The sequence below is a fragment of the Moschus berezovskii genome, chromosome 3 (genome assembly GCF_049115385.1).
Source record: "Moschus berezovskii isolate FMDL1 chromosome 3, NW_MosBer_1.0, whole genome shotgun sequence".
Lineage (NCBI taxonomy): Eukaryota > Metazoa > Chordata > Mammalia > Artiodactyla > Moschidae > Moschus > Moschus berezovskii.
The window spans coordinates 30,414,960-30,437,044 of NC_142462.1; the positions used below are offsets into that span (position 1 = coordinate 30,414,960).

Sequence of the window (22,085 nt, forward strand, 5' to 3'; positions counted from 1 at the left end):
GATGCTGAGAGGGGTTGGGGGCAGGAGGAGAAGGGGACGACAGAGGATGAGATGGCTGGATGGCATCACCAACTCGATGGACATGAGTTTGGGTGAACTCTGGGAGTTGGTAATGGCCAGGGAGGCCTGGCATGCTGTGATTCATGGGGTCTCAAAGAGTCGGACATGACTGAGCAACTGAACTGAACTGAACACTAATAATTATTATCAATGTTACAACTAGCTGTTTAAGTACTGTTATTTATTTTTATTCAGTTTTATATGTATATATTTATATAATATATGAACATATACATGTAAACAGATGTTCACACAAGAGATTAGGGACATTTGGTGCCATCAAAGAACTCACACAATAATTGGAGAAACAGAGCTAAGCAATAAATACAATACAGTGGTATAAGAATTAAACCACCATTATTAATTGAATGCTTCCTACATGCAGGAACTGATAAATCATCTCATTTATGCCACCCAACAGAGCCCATGCTCTTAATCATTAACTGTCAATATGGAAATAGATTAAAAAAACAAAACACAGGTATACTGTCAAGAAAAGTGCACTTAACATTAAGAGGTGTAAAAGAGACATTTCAGAGTAGCTGCTAATTGAGCTGCATCAAGGAGAATGTTTGAAAAAAAGCAAAGAGAGAGCCTGTGCAAGTGCAGAGGAAAAAAATGTGTTCGATGTGGTTAGGAAGCAAAAAGCCGTGTATTCAGCTGATCCGGTTGACTAATGGGATGGGATTGGAGAGGTAAGTAGCATCATATTCCATGGTCGCTGAAATCTGTAGATGTGTTTAAGGTGTTTGATTCTATCTTGGAGGCAGTTGAGAGCCATTTATTATGAAAATGTCTGCTGGTAATGTTGGCTGTGCCCTGATATTATTTGGGTTCTAAAAAGAACATCACAGTTAGAAGCAAGTATATAGGAGAGAAAGGAATTTGTATGAATAAGGGGAAAAAAACAGAATTTTGTTGTAACCATCTATGTAACAGATGATAAGGGTATAAACTAAGGTGAAGCAGTTAGAAACGAAAAGGAAAAGAGAGCAAAGAGCTGTTTAGAAGGAAAACTCAACAAGTATACCATGAACACTTCAAGAGGGTGAAAGGGTGTGCTAGTAACAACTATGTCAGAAACAAAGATATATATTGGGGATGCACCAGACAAACTGGGACATCACTGAGAGATGTGAACTCAATGATACAAGATTTCAAAGGAAGACAAAGCAGATAATCATTTACCAGGATTTGAGGCACACATCAACTACTAACAGCTGCAACAACACTAGTTTATTCATCTCGATATAGCTCAATTTCCCCATTCTGAATAGAGATAATAGGGTTGCATTAATAAATACATTGTATAATCAAATGAATACATCTTGTGAAATACTTCGCATAGTGACTGACACATGGTGTGAGCTACATAGGTGTAGCAGTGCATGAGAAACATGAAATGCAAGAAATTCAGACTTTACTCAGCAAGCAGTGGGGCTTCCCAGGTGGCGTTACTGGTCAAGAACCTGCTTGTGAATGCAGGAGACACGGTTCGATTCCTGGGTCAGGAAGATTCCTTGAAGGGGGGCATGGCAACCCACTCCAACATTCTTGCCTGGAAAATCTCATGACAGAAGAGCCTGGCAGGCTACAGTCCATGGGGTTTCAAAGAGTCAGACACAACTGAAGCGACTTGGCATGCAGGCACCGCAAGCAACAGAACATCACCAGAGAACTTCCAGTAGATGTAGCCTCTGAGAATAGATTAAATTTCAGGAGGGACAAGTAGATATGTGTAAAGATCACACAGTAGTTTGTTACAGGCAAGATTACAACTGAGTTCTGTCTTAACCAATTGCTGTTGTTCAGTCGCTAAGGTATGTCTGACTCTAACTCCATAGACTATAGCCCGCCAGGCTACCCTGTCCAAGGGGATTCTCCAGGCAATAATGCAGTGGGTTGCTATTCCCTACTCTAGGGGATCTTCCTAACCCAGGGACTGAACCTGTATCTCCTGCATTGCAGGCAGACTCTTTACCACTGACTCACCATGGAAGCCCCTAAGTAAGCAATAGCCTTGATCTTTTCACCGTACCATACTGGTTCTTTATGAACTCTGTTTTTATCAGCCAGGTTATGCTGAGACATAACTGAATGTAAATTTCATTTGAAGAAGTGTGATATGTGAGTACTGGCATAACATTAGTTCTGAGCCAGCTACATAACCTTATATAAACCATAGAGTCTCAATATCATTAGCTTTAAAGCGATGCTGTTTGCTCAGTGTTGGTGAATATAAAAATTCCAGTTTTCTAAAATTATCTATTAAATTTTTGGTATGGTTGCCTGCTGCATGTACTTCTCCATGTCCCCTTAAAATAAACCCCCCTTAATTGAATGAATATCCATTCTTTGCTGCTACTGCTGCTGCTGCTAAGTCACTTCAGTCATGTCCGACTCTGTGCGACCCCATAGAGGGCAGCCCACCAGGCTCTGCCGTCCCTGGGATTCTTCAGGCAAGAACACTGGAGTGGGTTGCCATTTCCTTCTCCAATGCATGAAAGTGAAAAGTGAAAGTGAAGGCGCTCAGTCGTGTCCGACTCTTCGCGACCCTATGGACTGCAGCCTACCAGGCTCCTCCATCCATGGGATTTTCCAGGCAAGAGTACTGGAGTGGGGTGCCATTGCCTTCTCCGATTATCCATTCTTTACCAACTATAAAAGTTTAATATACCTTTGGTGACTCAAATTATTTTATGGGAATTAAATGAAAAATTTTTGCTTGGCACATACTGGATGCTTAATACATGGTGGCTATTTTATTACAACATGAAGATGAGAAATGAACCACCTATAGAGAAGCTGTTTAGTGTGTTGAATGAGAACAAGGAATCTGCATCCTGACTACTTGGTTAAGAGCTGAACTTTGACATTTACTAATTATGTGACCCAGAGTAATTTACTCAGTATATTTAATTGGAGGAAATAGTATTACCTAATTCATAGAGTTGTTATGAAGATTTAATGAGATAATATTTGTTAAGATGCTTAAAATGTAATATTTTATATATTTTATAATTTAACAAAATACATTTAATTTTTAAATGAATAATAAATTGAATTATATAATAATTTAATAAAATGCTAAAAAAGGGATTGCTATACATGTATATGATACATAAAATGAAATAAGTAAACAAACAGAAACATCATCATATCTTCCTCGTGGTATCTCAGCAATAACAGCTATCAGTAACGGAAAATTATTGGACTGGGATGACTGTAACTGTTTATCCTCCTAAACTTGTCTTACTTTTTTTTTTTTCCAGAACTTTCAAGTTCAGATAATTTTCCTTCTTCCAGAATATTGCACTTCATTATTCCAGTCTTTAACCCTATTTTGGTGTTTTGTTATTCTAGGCAAGGCTAGGAAAGTAGTAGGCACTCAGTGAATGTCTGTGGTATAAAAAAATTTAGATATTTTAAAAGATATAATAAACAGGGCAAATTTAATAATTTTGTATATTGATTAGTTTCTAAATAAAAAAGTTTATTTAGTAAACCTGAACAATGCACTCATAATAATGATCTCAAACTCTTATAGTTAAGAATGAATTTTTTTCCTAAATTTGTGCATTAATTAATTATTCAAGTTGAAAATCCAACTGCATTTATTCTTATTAGTAATTCATATTAAATGAAGTATATCTCAAAATTGTGTCCTAAAATATAGACAAATGACCATAATGATGGCTAGGAATGAATAGTAAGTGACATATAATAAAACAGATATCTAGAGTGTAAAAATAGAAATAAAAATAACAAATGCACTGAAAAAAATTTTAGTACTTTTTATGTCACCTGTTCTAATAAACAGATTATAACATAAACTATCTTTCATAATATTTACAACCATGCTATGTATTTTTATTATTTTTATTTTATATATGAAGAAACTGAAGCACAGAAAGGTAAACAGTTAAAAGTTGCAGTGATGATTCACAATCAACAAAACATGGAAACAACTCAAATGTCCACGGACACATGAATGGATAAAGAAGATGTGATACATATGCTGCTGCTGCTGCTGCTGCTGAGTCACTTCAGTCGTGTCCGACCCTTAGTGACCCCACGGACTGCAGCCTACCAGGCTCCTCCATCCATGGGATTCTCCAGGCAAGAGTACTGGAGTGGGTTGCCATTGCCTTCTCGCTACTTACCCATAAAATAGAATAAAATAATTTCATTTGCAGGAATAGAATTTAAATGCAATTAGTATAATTAAGAATTAGAGGAAAAGACAGTCATAACAGGTGACAATTTCAGCAGAGAAATAAAAATTCTAAAGCTTAAAGCATAATGTCTGATGTGAGAAATCCACTGAGTGGACTTTAAAAAAATGGATTGGTGCGAGCAAATAAAACAGTAAGTGAACTTGAAGACAAATCAATCAAAATTATACAATATAGATTTTGTAAAGTGAAATGTTAAATATTATGGAGTACTACTAATTATGAGACAATATCGAATAGTCTAATAAACATGTATTTGGAGTCCCAAGAGAGGACAGTGAGAATGGTATAGATATAATATTTAAGGAAATAACATGCATATTTTCCCCAAAAAAATTTGATTTAAAATATACTGTCTGTGAACTCTAACCAATAAGGCAAAGAAAATAAAAAACATAAACACAGGAAAGAAAGAAATAAAGGATCATAAGTCATACATAGAAAACATTCCTTGTTGTTGTTGTTATTTGCTAAATCATGTGTAACTCTGGCAGCCCCATGGACTGTAGACTGCCAGGATCCATTGTCCATGAGATTTCCCAGGCAAGAATACTGGAGTGGGTTGCCATTTCCTGCTCCAGGGGGTCTCCCAACCCAGGGATTGAACCATGTCTCCTGCATTGGCAGGCAGATTCTTTACCACTGGGCCACCTGGGAAGCCCCCAAAACATCCCAGAGAATCTTAAAACAAATTAGTTTAAACTTGTACAAACAATTCTTCCTATGAAGATATAGAAATCAATAAAGTAAGGGATTCGTATAAGAGGAGACAAATAAACCAATGAAAAATAAATTTAAAATTGGATCTAACCACATATATTGTCAACTTCTTTTCAACAAAGGACTCAGATAATCCAACAGACAAAAGAAAGTTTCCACGATAAATAATGTTGGAGTAAGTGGATGTGTGCATAGAAATAATAAATTTTGACCCTTACCAAATACTATTCACAAAAATTTATTCCAGTGTTACATACTCAAAAGTAAAATTCAAACTCAAAAATTTCTGAAAGTAATCCTAGTATAATTTCTCTCAGAGTTTATGAAAGCAAATATTTCTTAGAGAAAATATGACTAAATAACTAAAGTTTTAATGATAAATTAATCTTCAAATTTAAAATTTCTTTTCATGAAAAGTCATCAAGAAGAAAATAAGAAGGCATGCTGAGGGAATAAAAAGGAATATATTTAAAATACAAATATAAAATACATATACTTAACAATGATTTATATCTAGAATCTATAACAAATTTCAACAAATCAGTTAGGCAAACAAAAAGAGTCTGAACAGTCATACATGTATTTAGTGGACACTGCTTTAATGCATCAGTGCCCAATAAATACATATAATACTGCTAAAGATCATTAGATACTAGAGAAGTATTACCACAAAATGATAACTCTTAATCCACATTAGAATGGGTAGAACTAAGATTAACATTTCCTTTTTATCCTATCTCCCAGCCATCCCAAATATCCCTCTCCTGGGAAAACAGTTGGTACCCAAGTATACTTCTAGAGGCATTTTAGATACATGTGAACATGTAAAGCAGAGTTGTTTTTTAGCATACAAAAACATAGCTGTTTTTTAGCATACAAATATTAGTATATACTAGACTCTGTTGTGTAACTTGGTGTATCTGGAGAGCCATCCATATTAGTACATAAAGAGATCCTCATGTTTATAACTGAAAATAATGTTCCATATAGAAGCTCCAGTTCAGCACTATTAAAATCATCAAATCATATGGTTCAAATCTTCAATATCAAATAATTATTTTTTCTATTTCTTTGCTCAACCATTACCTGATATGTATATGAACAATATGCTAACCCAAATTTAAGTGAAATCAAATGCACAATAAAGTTACTACTCTTACTGTATTGTCTAAATCAGTTAACACTTATCATCTGAGAGTTAGTCGCTCAGTGTATGATGTTTTGTGACTCCATGGACTGTAGCCCACCAGGCTTCTCTGTCCTTGGAATTCTCCAAGCAAGAATACCGGAGTGGGTTGCCATTTCCTTCTCCAGGGGATATTTCCAACCTAGGGATCAAACCTGGGTCTCCTGTTTACAAGCAGATTCTTTACTGTTTGAGCCAATAGGGAGTCTAATATCTTAAAAAATAATTCCAATATTCCACAGTTATTAAGTTTAAAACATGTATTAATTTTTTTTTCTAATTACATGTAGAAAACTCACAAGAAAAAGTATAAAACTATATATTGCAGACACTAGATGAATGAATAATAAACAAATATGTAGTCATAAAAATTAAGCAGCAGTGTATACTTTGAAGCGGAATGTTTTGTAACTTTTCCCCAAAAAAGGAAGGAGATAGATGCTATTGTTTTCACTGAAGTAACTCGAAACTAAGCAAAAAAAATTCATTATGAACTCTATATGACTTACTGTATTTCTCATATACAGTTTTTCACAAACATGTTAGTTTGCTTTTTTCCTTCCTCTTATCCTATCTGATTAAAAGGAATAAACCTCTCTTCACTTTTAGAAAATCAGTCCTTCCTTAAGGTCAGATTCCCCTCCACTTAAGAAGTGATTTTATTGCTGTCAGCAGAAGTGAAATAACTGTAAGAAATCAACCCTCCATCCAGGTATGGACAGAGCTCTTTGGTCAACATGGCCGTATCGATGGCTCATATACTGCTTCTGCGAATGGAGCCCCAAGGATTATGTCTGAAGTTAAGAGCCAAAGTGGCCGAAAAGGGCTAACATATTTTAAAGTCATGCAGTGGGTATATTTCTCTAGACTAAAGCCCATTATTTTCAGCTTTTGTTTCTTAATCTACTATGTATTCATCTATAAAAAGTAAGGTCTTCTCCCTCCAGTTCTCTGTATCACTTGATACAGTTTCTGCATCAATTCTCTCTATCACTCTCTAGAAGCAACCACTGCTATGAATCTCTTGGCTCTACTTCCCGAGTGGTCCTGTTATTCGTAAAAATTATAGTATGATGTCTATAATAATCAATGTAATTAAGTACACAGCTGCAAAAATCTTAGAAATGTACTCATAGATAATGTATCACTAAAATTCCAGGAACTTTAATTTCAGAAGTTATATTCTTAGTTCTGTGCAGTTCAACTGTAATGACTGTACATGATACAGTACTTGCAAAAGTACAAAGTACATCCCAAGTGAGAGGCTCTAATGCACTGCTTTCAAGTTAGAAGTGAAGCCACATGGAGCTTCTGAGCCTAAATGTCTGACTACTGACTTTCCTCCACTCTCCTCTTTCTTCCTAGGATGGAACTCAAGCCCTGGCTCATGGACTTTTCGGATGGCTATAGGAAAAGGCGGAAGTTGCTTAGGCACCATTGTTCTGTATCCAGACCCAACACATGGCATGACCTGGAGCAGAGCTGCTATAAAAATGTAATTCTCCTTTAACCCCTCTGTGTAAATCATTGAAAAGTTTCCCTCCACTGATTTAAACAAATTTGGTCTTTGACCTCTGGAGTCAGAATTGGCCTCAACCACTCTTTCAGACGGTTGTAGTATTGACTGTTTGATGTATGTCAACTACCATAAAATGCAATACTATTTCATGACAGATCTTCACAAAATGCCACATATGTCCAAAGTTATGGTAACAGTCTCTTTATTCCAAGTAAATCAGTAGCATGAAATACTGCAGATTAATGAAATAATGCACTTTATTGTATCAAGCTTTGGCATCTACCGCAGCTGTGATTTGTGGAATTGTTCATCCAGTTGCAACACCTGTCAACATGCTTCCTCTAGGACTTCAAAAGGCTTCCGATAAATGCCAAATGCTTGAAAGGGTTCTCATGTGTATAAGTAAGAATTTTTCTGGGTCTGTGATTTTGGATATTTAACAACCAGATCAGTACGATAGTTCATAAAACAATCAGATTTTTAATGATCTATCTGCAAACATTCAAGTCTGACAATTTGAAATACCACAGAGGACCCAAGAAATTATACTTGTCCACTTTTTCTGCAGGAAAAAAAACTTAATATATTGAATACTCTTTAACTAAAACCTAAACTCTAAAATTAGAGCAAGATTTCCAATCAAAACATATCTTGATAATTTCTTTAACATTGACCTTCACAAGTTTTCAAGCAGTGTCTACCAACTGATAAATACATATATATATAAATGTATAACTATTATATATCTTGATAATTAAATATAGCTTATTATATAACAATAAGTTATATTACAAATATAAATTATTATACTAATATATTAAACATATAAACAAAGTCTTCACAAATATATACTTTATATATATATTTAGAGATAACTTTATATCTCTAATTTGAAATTAATTTCAACATCTTTGGTGAACAATGTTTAATAAAGTGCAACACAGGAAGATATTGTACTGAATACAGTATTAAAATGTTTTGGTACTTAATAGTTCAAAAAATTGTTTTATTTAATTGAGACCAACTGGCCTCATTGGTTCTTATAAACTTTGCAATATATATTCAGTAAAAAGGAATAAAAATGAACAGATGTTTCTCCTTAAAGAAGGCAGACAAAGATTTTTCTTACACAATAAATCAGTTGCTAGTGGATTTCCAGGACATTGCTTTAGGCTATTTAGGTAGAAAACTTAAAGAAAAAAATGACCTTTGTATGGATCCAAAACTGGTAGAGGAGATTGAACTGAAGATGAACAGCATATACTGAAGGTGGTATGAAGAGGGCCAGGGGAGAGTAGAATATCTGAAAGATTAAAACATTGTACATTGGACATAGTATTTCTCAACATAACATATACTGTTACTAATGGTTCAACATTCTGGTCTCTACTTCAGTGAATATGCCTTATTCTTTAGCAAATTCATCTTATTCTGTACACTTTATTGTCCTGTTTGACTTTGCAACATTAATTTTCCACATGCTGATAAAGTTATAGACATGTTGAAGCTAAGTCCACTGGACTTCTGCTTCACATTTAATAATGTCTGGCTAAAATAGCATACACAGTAGATTATTTCCTTAATTTTGAAAAGGTTGGGTGTATTTCCTAGAAGTAAAGAGGCTTTTTAATATACACAAAAATACTTTAAGTAAAAAAAATGTAGGAGCATGTTCCTTTATATCTTGACAGCTCCTAAACACTGTATTATTATGACATTATGAGTAATAAAATGGAATTATAATAAAAGAAAGTAACTTCATATGAGAAGACGATAGAATATGTTTTCCCTTTAATTATTTTTTTTCTTTTTTTGTGGTTTACAATATCTCTTGATGTTTTCAAAGTTATTAAGGAAAGGGTTATGATATTGTGCCATCGTGGAAAAAGTTTTGAAGGTCCCTATTTCCTAACAGACGGAAATGCCTCCGCCTTGGAAAAACAACTTGTGCTTAAACCACAGAACTGGTTAGAATCAACTAACAAGCACAATCTGCTGTGTTCTTCCAATGACTTTGATCCCCAAGAGTGGATTCATGTTGTGAGAAAACATTTTGTTAAATGAAAAACTAAACAACCAAATAGGAAGAAAAAGCAGCTGACTTTCACTTACATTTTGGGATTCATAAAGTTAATATTTACAAATATGAGATTTTTTTAATGTTTTCAGAATATTACAATTTAATTTCTGAATCATTGTAAAGCTTTTGTTCTCAATTAGACCAAATCTTATTTCAACAATGTTTAGTAATGATGATATATTTGAAATCAGACATTTATGTAAACTCTTCTAGTTTTTGTTTCAAAGTTTAAGTCATGAAAAATCTTAACTGTCATCACAACAGGATCAGTTTCATTATTTATAAATTCATTATTAAGCATTGGATTAGTGTGCAACAAAAGAAAACTGGGCTCTTATTTAAGACAGTCCCTTTTAAGCCTTCATTCCACTACAGAATCACTCTGTAATCTTTACAAATTTCTTTTAACTTCTCTAGGCTCCAGTTTCCAGTTCAAATGAATGGTGAAGGAGAAGACCATTTGAAATCTTGCCATCTTTTTAGTTCCAAAAAAATCTCTAGTATTTTGATTTGATTATAGTAATATATTAAAGGGAGGATAAAGGGAGGAGGGAGGTGAGAGGGGGGTTCAGGAGGGGGAACTCATGTACACCTGGGGCGAATTCATGTCAATGTATGGCAAAACCAACCAATATAATATTGTAAAATAAAAAAAAATAAATTAAAAAAAAACAATAAAAAAAAATAAAATAAAATAGTTCTCTTACAATAGGCTAATAAATATATTTGAAAAACATGCATGACCTATAATTTAACTATTTTGTTTAATAAGTTAAGGAATATTTTAGAAAGTTTGAGATGTAAATAAAAATGTAGAACAAGCTTATCTGGGATGCTTACTAAATAGTTCTATTTGGAAAGACAGTGCATTCAAGATGTACATTTAAAGTTCATTATAATTCCTTAAAGTGTGAAAAAATAGTCCTTTGAGATAGCAACAGTTATTATGGGAAAGGGTGTTCTGTCATCAGAATTGTGAAGAGATGAGTTAGGCAAGTTAAGTTTCTTCACCATAGGACTTCTCAGAGTCTTTATTGTGCTAGTACAAACCACAAGTCTGTGAACCCAAAGAACACTTCCTTAAAGAATTTTCCATAAGATTAGATTTCCTAAACATGTATTTATTGAAGCATGATCTTGAATTGGAACAATCAATATTCTAAAATGAACATATTATTCAAGGCAATATGCAGATTCATTGCAATCTCTATCAAATTACCAATGGTATTTTTCTCAGAATTGGAACCAAGAGAAAAAAAAATTAAATTTGCATGGAAACACAAAAGACCCAAACTAGCCAAAATGTTCCTTGACTTCAGACTATACTACAAAACCACAATACTCAAAACAGTATGGTACTGACACAAAGCCAGACACATAGATCAATGGAAAAGGATAGAAAGTCCAGAAATAAACCCATGCATTCATGGTCAATTAATCTATGACAAAGGAAGACAGAATATATAATGGAGAAAAAACTGTCTCTTCAATAAATGGTTCTGGGAAAACTGGACAGCTATATGTGAATAAAATCAGAACATTTTCTAATACTATATACAAAAATAATCTCAAAATGGATTAACAACCTAAATGTAGGATGGGATATGATAAAATACCTAGAGTAAAACACAGATAGAACACTCTTTGACATAAATTGTAGCAATCATTTTTTTGGAATCCATCTCCTAAAGCAATGGAAAGAAAAGTAAACATAAACAAATGGGACCTAATTAAATACAAAAAGTTTTCACAGAACAAAGGAAACCATAAACAAAAACACAACATATGAAATGGGAGAAAATATTTGCAAAGAATGCAACTGACAAGGACTTAATTTCAAAAATATACAAATAACTAATACACCCTAATATCAAAAAGCAAACAATCCAATAAAAAAATGAGCAGAAACAGAGATTTCTCCAAAGAAGATGCACAGATGGTAAATAGGCACATGAAAAGATGCTCAACATTGCTGATCATTACAGAATCACAAATGAAAAATACAGTGAAATACTACCTCACACCAGTCAGAATGGCCATCATAAAAAGCAACAACAAAAAACTAAAAATAATAAAAGCTAGAAAGCATGTGGAGAATTACTCTTGGTGGGTATAAAACTGGTGCAGTCACTATGAAGAACAGTATGGAGGTTCCTTAAAAAACTAAAAATAGAGTTACCATGCAATCCTGCAATCCCACTCCTGGCAATATATATGAGGAAAACTCTAATTTGAGAAAATACATGCACCTCAATGTTCATAGCAGCACTCTTTTCGATAGTAAGGATACAGAAGCAACCTAAATGTCCAATGACAGATGAATGAATAAAGAAGATGTGGTACATACATACAATGGAATATTACTCAGCCATTCAAAAATAAGAAAATAATGCCAGTGGCTTCAACATGCATGGATTTAGACATTATAATGCTAAGGGAAACAAGTCAGAGAAAGACAAATATCATGATATCACTTATATGTGAAATTAAACTATGCTAAAAATAAATTTATTTATAAAACAGAAATAGATTCCCAGGCATATAAAGCAAATTTATGGATAACCATGGTGAAAGAGGGTTTCCCAGGTCATACTAGAGGTGAAGAATCTGCCTGTCAATGCAGGAGATATAAGAGAGGCGGGTTTGATCCCTGGGTCAGGACGATCACCTGGAGGAGGGCATGGCAACCCACTCCAATACTCTTTCTTGCCTAGAGAATCCCACGGACTGAGGAGCCTGGTAGGCTATGGTCCATAAGGTCACATAGAGTCAGACACGACTGAAGGGACTTTTCACAAGCACACAGGGGGAAAGAAAGGAGGGGGTTGGGATAAATTAGAATTTGGGATTAACAGGTACATATTACTATACACAAACTAGATAAACAAGGATCTTCTATAGCACAGGAACTTATAGTTCAGTTCCCTATAAGATAGGTTATATCTTATAATAACCTATAATGGGAAAGAAAACGAATAAATTTTTCATATATTTATAAATGTATTTTATAAACATTAATATATTTTATAAATGTATTCACATATTTATACATATATATATGTAACTGAATCATTTTATCCAAATTAAAAGACGCTTGCTCCTTGGAAGAAAAGCTGTGACTAACCTAGATAGCATATTAAAAAGCAGAGACATTACTTTGCCAGCATATAGTCCATATAGTCAAAGCTATGATTTTTCAAGTAGTCATGTATGGACGTGAGAGCTGGACCATAAAGAAGGCTGAGTGCTGAAGAAGTGATGCATTTGAATTGTGGTATTGGAGAAGACTCTTGAGTGTCCCTTGGACTGCAAGGAGATCAAACCAGTCCATCTTAAAGGAAATCAATCCTGAATATTCATTGGAAGGACTGATTTTGAAGTGGAAGCACTAATATTTTGGTCCCCTGGTGCAAACAGCTGACTCATTAGAAAAGACCCTGAGATGCTGTGAAAGACCGAAGGCAGGAGAAGAAGGGGATGACAAGGGATGAGATGGTTGGGTGGCTGGACTCTATGGACATGAGTTTGAACAAGCTCCAGGAGATGGTGAAGGACAGGGAAGCCTGGCATGCTGCGGTCTATTGGGTAACAAAGAATTGGACATGATTGAGCAACTGAACAACAATATATTTAACTGAACTTAACTGAATCACTATGCTGTATACCATATACATTATAAATCAACTATACTTCAATTAAAAAATTGATGAAACAATGTCTCAAATCCTACAAATCAGTAAATATAATGATGAAGTGACAATTAGAGATATGAACTCAGACTGAATTCCAAAAAATGAAATTTCTAATAATAAATAAAAATATATGTCAAGGAATAAATCACATGAATCACAGTAAAATTAATTTCCTGTGATTAACATAATACTGTAAAAAGAGACTAATGATACATCTAAGTTCCAATTTCTAAAACTGAAAACAACTTAGTAAATGACATCCAGTTCTGAGAATTCTTCTTATCTATTATATTTCCAAATCCTATACAGTTTTTAAAATCAGTTTAAATGCCACTTTCATCATAAATCTTTTGATGGTACTAATTTGTCAGAAGAAATTTATTATTCCTCAAACTTAAACTCTCAGTGCCTAGGCCAGATGATATGATACTGTTTTCCAAATATATCCATTTCAACCATGCATTCAAACCCATGTTATTCAGACTCCAAGACTCTAGCCTTAAATTACACTATTGAAAGTAAAAATAAAAGTTGCTCAATTATGTCCAACTCTTTGCAACCCCTATGGCCTGTAGCCTGCCAGGCTCCTCTATCCATGGGCTTCTCTAGGCAACAACACTGGAGTAGCCATTCCCTTCTCCAGGGCATCTTCCTATCCAAGGATCGAACACAGGTCTCCCACATTGCAGGCAGATTCTGTTCTATCTGAACCACCAAAGAAGCCTAGCCTAGGTTATTTTTCTTATCCTTTTATAAATACCATATATAATGGGGTTATAAAGGAAAGAAATCACACAAATCTGTAAATGTGAGGAGAGAATGAGAATAAGTCTTGGGGTGACCTTACGGCAGTAGTGAAATGAGTGGGTTTTATTCTGTTCATCAAGTAAATGGGGCAGGCAGGGGTGATCTGAGGAACATCATAAGGAAGAAACAACATGGCCCTGAGGGGGGACCATAAGAATTCTGGCATTGCTGAAGTTGTTGGGAGAATTCAACAAGACACTGGATGGAAACATGGTGTCTCAAGGATTCTGTGAACTCCCTGGATAGGACTACAAGAAAGTGTGAGTGAGATGAGATGGTTGGATGGCATCACTAACTCGATGGACATGAGTTTGGGCAAGCTCTGGGAGTTGGTGATGGACAGGGAAGATTGGTGTGCTGCAGTCTATGGGGTTGCAAACATTGGACACAGCTGAGCAACTGAACTGGACTGAACTGAAAGGCTAACAGAGTTTTATGAAGAGAACACACTGATCATAGCAAACATCCTTTTCCAACAACACAGGAGATGACTCTACACATGGACATCACTAGATAGTCAATACCAAAATCAGATTGATTATATTCTTTGCAATTGAAGAGGAAAAACTCTATACAGTTAGGAAAAAAATGACCTGGAGCTGACTGTGACTCAGACCATCAGCTCCTTATTGCAGCTTAAGTTAAAATTGAAAGCTTAAGTTAAAAAAACTATGGAAAACTACTAGACCATTCAGGTATGACCTAAGTTAAATCCCTTATGACTATTCAGTGGAGGTGATGAATAGATTCAAGGGCTTAGGTATGGTCCACAGAGTGCCTGAAGAACTATGGATAAAGTTTCATAATACAGGAGGCAGTGACCAAAACCATTCCAAAGAAAAGGAAATGCAAGAAGGCAGTGGGATTGTCTGAGGAGGATTTTCAAATAGCTGAGGAAAGAAGAGAAACAGAAGAAAAGGGAGAAAAGGAAAGATATACCCAATTGAATGTAGAGTTATAAAGAAGAGCAAGGAGAGAGAAGAAGGCCTTCTTAAATGAACAATGCAAAGAAATAGAGGAAAACAATAGAATGGAAATGACTAGAGATCTCTCCAAGAAAATTGCCAAGTTCAAGGGAATATTTCAAGCAAGGATGGGCATGATAAAGGATAAAAAAAGAAAGGACTTAAAAGAATCAGAAGAGGTTAATAAGAGGTGGCAAGAATAGATAGAGATACTATACAAGAAAGGTCTTAATAATTGGGATAACCACAATGGTGTGGTTACTCAACTAGAACCAGACATCTTGGAGTGTGAGGTTAAGTGGGTCTTACAAAGAATTACTACCAACAAAGCTAGTGGAGATAATGGAAATCCAGCTGTGTGATTTCAAATCCTGAAAGATGATTCTGTTAAAGTACTGCACTCAGCATACCAATAAATTTGGAAAACTCAGCCCTGGGAACAGGGCTGTAAAAGGTCAGTTTTCATTCCAATCCAAAGAAAGGCAATGTCAAAGAATGTTCAAATTAGCATACAGTTGCACCCATTTCACATGCTAGTAAGGTTATGCTCAAAATTCTTCAAGCTAGGCTTCATTAGTATGTGAACTGAGAAATTCTAGATGTACAAGGTAGGTTTAGAAAAGGCAGAGGAACCAGAGATCAAATTACCAACAATAGCTGGATCACAGGAAAGGCAAGGCGATTCCAGAAAAACATCTATTTTGCTTCACTGACTATGCTAAAGCCCTTGACTCTGTGCATCACAACAAACTGTGGAAAATTATTAAAGAAATAGGAATATCAGGCCATCTGACCTGTTTTCTGAGAAGCCTGTATGCAGGTCTAGAAGCAACATTTAGAATCAGACGTAGAACCACACACTGGTTCAAAATTGGGAAACGAGTAGTATAAGGCTTTATGTTGTCACCCTGTTTATGAACTTCTATGAAGACTACACCGTGCAGAATGCCAGGCTGGATGAATCACAAGCTGGAATCAAGATTGCTGGGAGAAATATCAACAACCTCAGATATGCAGATGACATCACCCTTATGGCAGAAAGCAAAGAGGAACTAAAGAGCCTTTTGGATGAGGGTGAAAGAGTAGAGTGAAAATGCTGGCTTAAAACTCAACATTCAAAAACTAAGATCATGGCATCATGTGCCATTGCTTCATGGCAAATTGAAGGGGAAAAAATGGAAGCAGTAACAAATCTTATTTCCTTTGACTCCAAAATCATTGTGGATGGTGACTGCAGTCACGAAATTAAAAGACACTTGTTCCTTTTAAGGATAGTTATGACAAACGTTGACAGAGTATTAAAAACCAGAGATATCAGTTTGCCAACAAAGGTGCTTATAGTCAAAACGATGGTTTTCCAGTAGTCATGTATGGATATGAGAGTTGGACCATAAAGAAAGCTGAGTGCCCAAGAATTGATGCTTTCAAATGTGGTGCTGGAGAAGACTCTTGAGAGTCCATTGGACAGCAAGGAGATCAAACCAGACACTCTTAAAGGATATCAATGCTGAGTATTCACTGGAAGGACTGATGCTGAAGCTGAAGCTCTAATATTCTGGCCACCAGATGTGAAGAGCCAACTCATTGGAAAAGAACCTGATGCAGGGAAAGATTGAGATCAAGAGGAGAAAGAGGAAGCAGACAAGGAGATGGTTAGAAAGCACCACTGACCGAATGGACATGAATTTGAGCAAACTCTGGGAGATAGTGAAGGAGACGGGAGTGTGGAGTGCTGTAGTCCATGGGGGTCCAAACAGTCAGACTCAGCTTAGCGAATGAACAACCAGCAACAACAACAGACACTGGTTAAGCCAGAGAGGGAGTCTTTTAATATGATTATAAGGAGACTGAATTTATCCTAGACCAGGAGAGAGTAGTTAATGTACGTGGTTTCTTAAGCTTGTAAGAAATTTTAAAATGGCATGAAATCCTATTTTTATAACCCCATGAAAAATCATATACATTCAACCACAGAAGTAGCTGTAGGGATGGAGAAGCAGAATACATGCAAGAGATCTATGGATTTGGTAACTACTTAAACATAGGAGATGAGAGAACAGAGGAGAATCAGAAGACACCCAGATTCCTGGCTTGTGTGAAGAATGATATATCATCAAGATGGTGTACAGGAGGAAGACTAGATTTATAAATTTCAACGTAGGGGATCTTGTGTTGAAGAGCTTGAGGAATATTCAAAGAAAGCTGTTGAGTAAGCAAATATGTCCTACAAATATCAATTAAACTAAAAAATTACCTTGGATTTACAGCCATGATCAGTGGAGCAGTAGGACTAGAATCCAAACATCAGTAGGTTTAAGAATCGTTCAAAGAGAGTGATGAAATAAAGGTAGGTTTGATTTACTTCTCTTTTTCTCTGAGAACAAGGAAGAAAAGAGCTAGAAGTATTTCTTGAATAAAAGATATGGATGAGGGAGGAGATAGTGTACATGTATGTATGGTGTGTGTATATAGGTGCGTGTGTGTATGTATAGAGGTGTGTGTGTGTAGGTATGTATGTATGCATAGGTGTGTGCGTGTATGCATAGGTGTGTGTGTATGTTTTAATGTGAGAAACGTGATTATATTCATGGTGTATTCAGAAAGAGACAGATGAGAAGAGGAAGAATAAATGCCAAGAGTTGTTTATAAGACAAAGTTCAAGAGAGGAACAAAGAAGAAACAATGTCACCAACCTAAGGATTGTTGTCACTGTTCTTTTAGTCACTAAGTTGTATCTGACTTTTTTGTGATCCCATGGACTGTAGCCCACCAGGCTCATCTCTCTATGGGATTTCCCAGGAAGAATACTAGAGTAGGTTGCCATTCCCTTCTCCAGGGGATCTTCCTGGCCCAGGGATTGAACCTAAGTCTCCTGTATTGCAGGCAGGTTCTTTACCATCTGAGCCACCAGGGAAGCCTTTGAAGTCCTTGGAATTAAGCATCTTAGATTAGATGTGGTAGGAAGCATATGCTGATTGTATGTGATTGTGTTTGTACTTCATTTCAGTTCAGTTCATTCGCTCAGTCATGTCCAACTCTTTGCAACCCCATGGACTGCAGCATGCCAGGCCTCCCTGTCCATCACCAACTCCTAGAGTTTACTCAAGTTCATGCCCATTGAGTCGCTGATGCCATCCAACCATCTCATCCTCTGTCTTCCCCTTCTCTTCCCACCTTCAATCTTTCCCAGCTCACGTTTTTTTCAAATGAGTCAGTTCTTCGCATCAGGTGGCCAAAGTATTGGAGTTTCAGCTTCAGCATCAGTCCTTCCAATGAATATTCAGGACTGATTTCCTTTAGGATGGACTGGTTGGATCTCCTTGCAGTCTAAGGGACTCTCAAGGGTCTTCTCCAATACCACAATTCAGAAGCATCAATTCTTCAGTGCTCAGCTTTCTTTATAATCCAACTCTTGTATCCATACATGACTACTGGAAAAACCATAGCTTTGACTAAATGGACGTTGGTAAAGTAATGTCTCTGTTTTTTAATATGCTGTCTAGGTTGGTCATAACTTTTCTTTCAAGGAGTAAGCATCTTTTAATTTCAAGGCTGCAGTCACCATCTGCAGTGATTTTGGAGGCCCCTAAAACAGTCTGTCACTATTTCCACTGTTTCCCCATCTATTTGCCATGAAGTGATGGGACTGGATGCCATGATCTTAGTTTTCTTTACGTTGAAAAGTCAACTTTTTCACTGTCCTCCTTCACTTTCATCAAGAGGCTCTTTAGTTCTTCTTCACTTTCTGCCATAAAGGTGGTGTCATCTGCATATATGAGGCTATTGATATTTCTCCCAGCAATCTTGATTCTAGCTTGTGATTCATTCAGCCCAGCTTTCCTCATGATGTACCCTGCATATAAGTTAAATAAGCAGGGTGACAATATACAACCTTGACGTACTCCTTTTCCTATTTGGAACCAGTCTGTTGTTCCATGTCCAGTTCTAACTGTTGCTTCCTGACCTTCATACAGATTTCTTAAGAGGCAGGTCAGGTGATCTGGTATTCCCATCTCTTTAAGACTTTTCCACAGTCTCTTTAACAATTTTCCAAGTGTTTCTACTTAGAAAGTCTTAATCTTTCTGACTTACTTCATTCTGTATAATAGTCTCTAGATTAATCTACCTCATTAGAAGTGATTCAAGTGAAGTAAGTCAGAAAGAGAAAGACAAATACCATATATTACATGTATATATAGAACCTAGAAAGATGGTGCTGATGAACCATATGCAGGGCAGCAAAGGAGACACAAATGTAAAGAACAGACTTTTGGACTCAGTGGGAGAAGCGAGGGTGGGATGCTTTGAGAAAATAGCATTGAAACATATACAATACCATATGTAAAATAGATAACTAGTGCAAGTTTGATGTCTGAAGCAGTGCACCCAAAGCCAGAGCTCTGTGATAACCTGGAGGGATGGGGTGGGGAGTGCGGTGGGGGGGAGTTCAGGATGGAGGTGACATATGTATTCCTATGGCCAGTTCATACTGATGTGTGGCAAAACCCATCACAATAGTGTAAAGTAATTATCATCCAATTCAAATTAATTAATTAATAAAAATAAAGCAGGGAAAAATTCTTTAAGAAATCTAGTTCCACCTTTCTTTTCTCATTTCTGTTCTCTTAACAATTTCCTCCTTTCCTCATTCCACTTTTTTATACATCCTATATTCTCACCATAATCATACTATGAAGGGTTGAGTTATATATCTTACAAAGGGAGATTTGGACATGGACATGAACAGAGGAAGGCAGAAATCAGAGTGATAACTTCTACCATCCAAAGAATACCGAAAGCTGCCAGCAAACCACCAGAAGGAAACAACCTTGCTGATATTTTGATTTTCAATTTCTAGCCTCCAGAACTATGAGACAATGCATTTCAGTTGTTCCAAGTCACAGAGCTTTGGCTTCTTTGTTAGGGCAGTTCTAACAAAATAATATGCGTACCATATATTTTACTTGCCATCCCCTAAATTTATCATTTATGCGCTAAGTCACTTCAGTTGTGTTTGACTGTCTGCAATCCCACGGACTGTAGCCCACCAGTCTCCTCTGTCCATGGGGATTCTCTAGGCAAGAACACTGGAGTGGGTTGCCATGCCCTCCTCCAGGGGATTTTCCCAACCCAGGGATTGAACCCCAGTCTCTAATGTCTCCTGAATTGGCAAGCAGGTTCTTTACCATTAGTGCCACCTGGGAGGCCCCAATAATTTAGTGCTTTCATGGACAGTCTCCTTCCAAGTAATGTTCCACTTAAAACCATATTCATGGCAAAATTTTTATTCTTCTTCCAGATTGGGCTCAAGCCTCTACTGTTCTGCCATGTTTCCCTTGACACTCCATGGTTCTCAGAGCAGATATAACTTTCTACAGCCTCAACAACTTGTATTACCATGGTTGTAGGGTTGCTTCAATCCTTCAAACTAAACAAAATTCACCTTAAGAACAGAAGGTCATATCTTACTTCTTTTCATATCCCCAACCTCTGCCACCACGAAGACTTCTACCAGTCAAAAGTGTATATGCATATATGCAAAAAAAAAAAAAAACACTAGTGGATGCACTTCTCAAAACAACAATGTGTAAAGGGAAATGAGTATTTTAGCCACTTGTACCTGTTTTTCTAAAGTGCCAATAAGTTGATGCTGTTTTATGTGAGCACCTCACAATGACAGAGGCTTCCTTGGCAGCTCAGACTATAAAGAATCCACCTGCAACGCAGGAGACATGGCCAGGGAATTCCCCTGGAGAAGAACTGACACCCCACTCCAGTATTCTTGCCTGGGAAATCCCACAGACGGAGGAACCTGGCAGGCTAACCTCCATGGCATTAAAAAGAGTCAGACATAACTGAGCACACATGTATGCTCCACTATGACCCTCTTATTTATCCTTCATTTTAAGGACTACAAATGACTATTGTAAAGAAAAGTGTAAAACATCAGGGGAAAATTTTATTCTTACCCAATTTCAAAGCAAGTCAGTAAACAGCAAAATAGTTTCATTTTGCTAATCTATGCTATACTCAAGGATCTGAAACAGGTCATGACACAAACTGGCAGAGGGCTTCGTTTATTTAATGTCTGAACACCAACTTTGCTTTAGTAGCTGTCTCTGAGTGAAGGTTGAAGGTAGTGAAGGAAGACCATGGAGTTCTGAGGCAAGGTCTTGAGAGAGGTTTTGTTTTTTCACTTCATGGGGGGCTCAAGGCATGCTTTCCTTCCATGACATAAGAGTTATGAGAATTTTATCCCCAGTGAATTTGACTGCATTACATCAAAGCTGTTAGTTTCTTGTGTCTATTTGTTCACATTTATCTTTATAGAACTCCAACTCCCCCCATATTGAAAAACAGTCTTTGCTTATGTAGTTTGGCAGAGAGTACATTGTAATAAAAAGATCTGAGATTTTGTCAAAAGTTTCTCTGCAGATTTATGTGTAATATAATAACAATATTATACATGTGAATCATACTTGATATAGTTCAAAGAATTTACCCACTCATTATTTAAGGTGACCCTCAACAATATGACAAGGCAGAGCAAATATTAACTGCCTAATTTCATGCACAAATTCACTAAGATTCAAACATTACTTAATTAGTTTAGGGTGGCAAATCTAGCTAGCAATTTATCTAAGGCTGGGACCCAAACCTCTTTCTTCTTAGTGAATTGTTCTCTTCTGTTTTCTAAATGAAATTAATATTTATTTTGAAATTACTATGCTCAAAAATAATATCATATATAAGCATGTTCTCTAAATTACAATGGTTTTCACAAATTGATGTTATATGTCTTTCCTTTGATGCTGGTTAAA

At 36.1% G+C, this 22,085-nt stretch overlaps 1 protein-coding gene across 1 annotated transcript in view; it reads right to left on the bottom strand.

The window, feature by feature from the left end:
• The window catches only part of AGMO (alkylglycerol monooxygenase), a 403,245-nt gene that overhangs the window by 230,898 nt on the left and 150,262 nt on the right, over nucleotides 1-22,085 (bottom strand). The window contains exon 5 of the mRNA XM_055420518.2: nucleotides 8,928-9,023. Coding sequence (XP_055276493.1) covers nucleotides 8,928-9,023 — 96 coding nt within the window. The remainder of the gene's footprint in view (nucleotides 1-8,927; nucleotides 9,024-22,085) is intronic.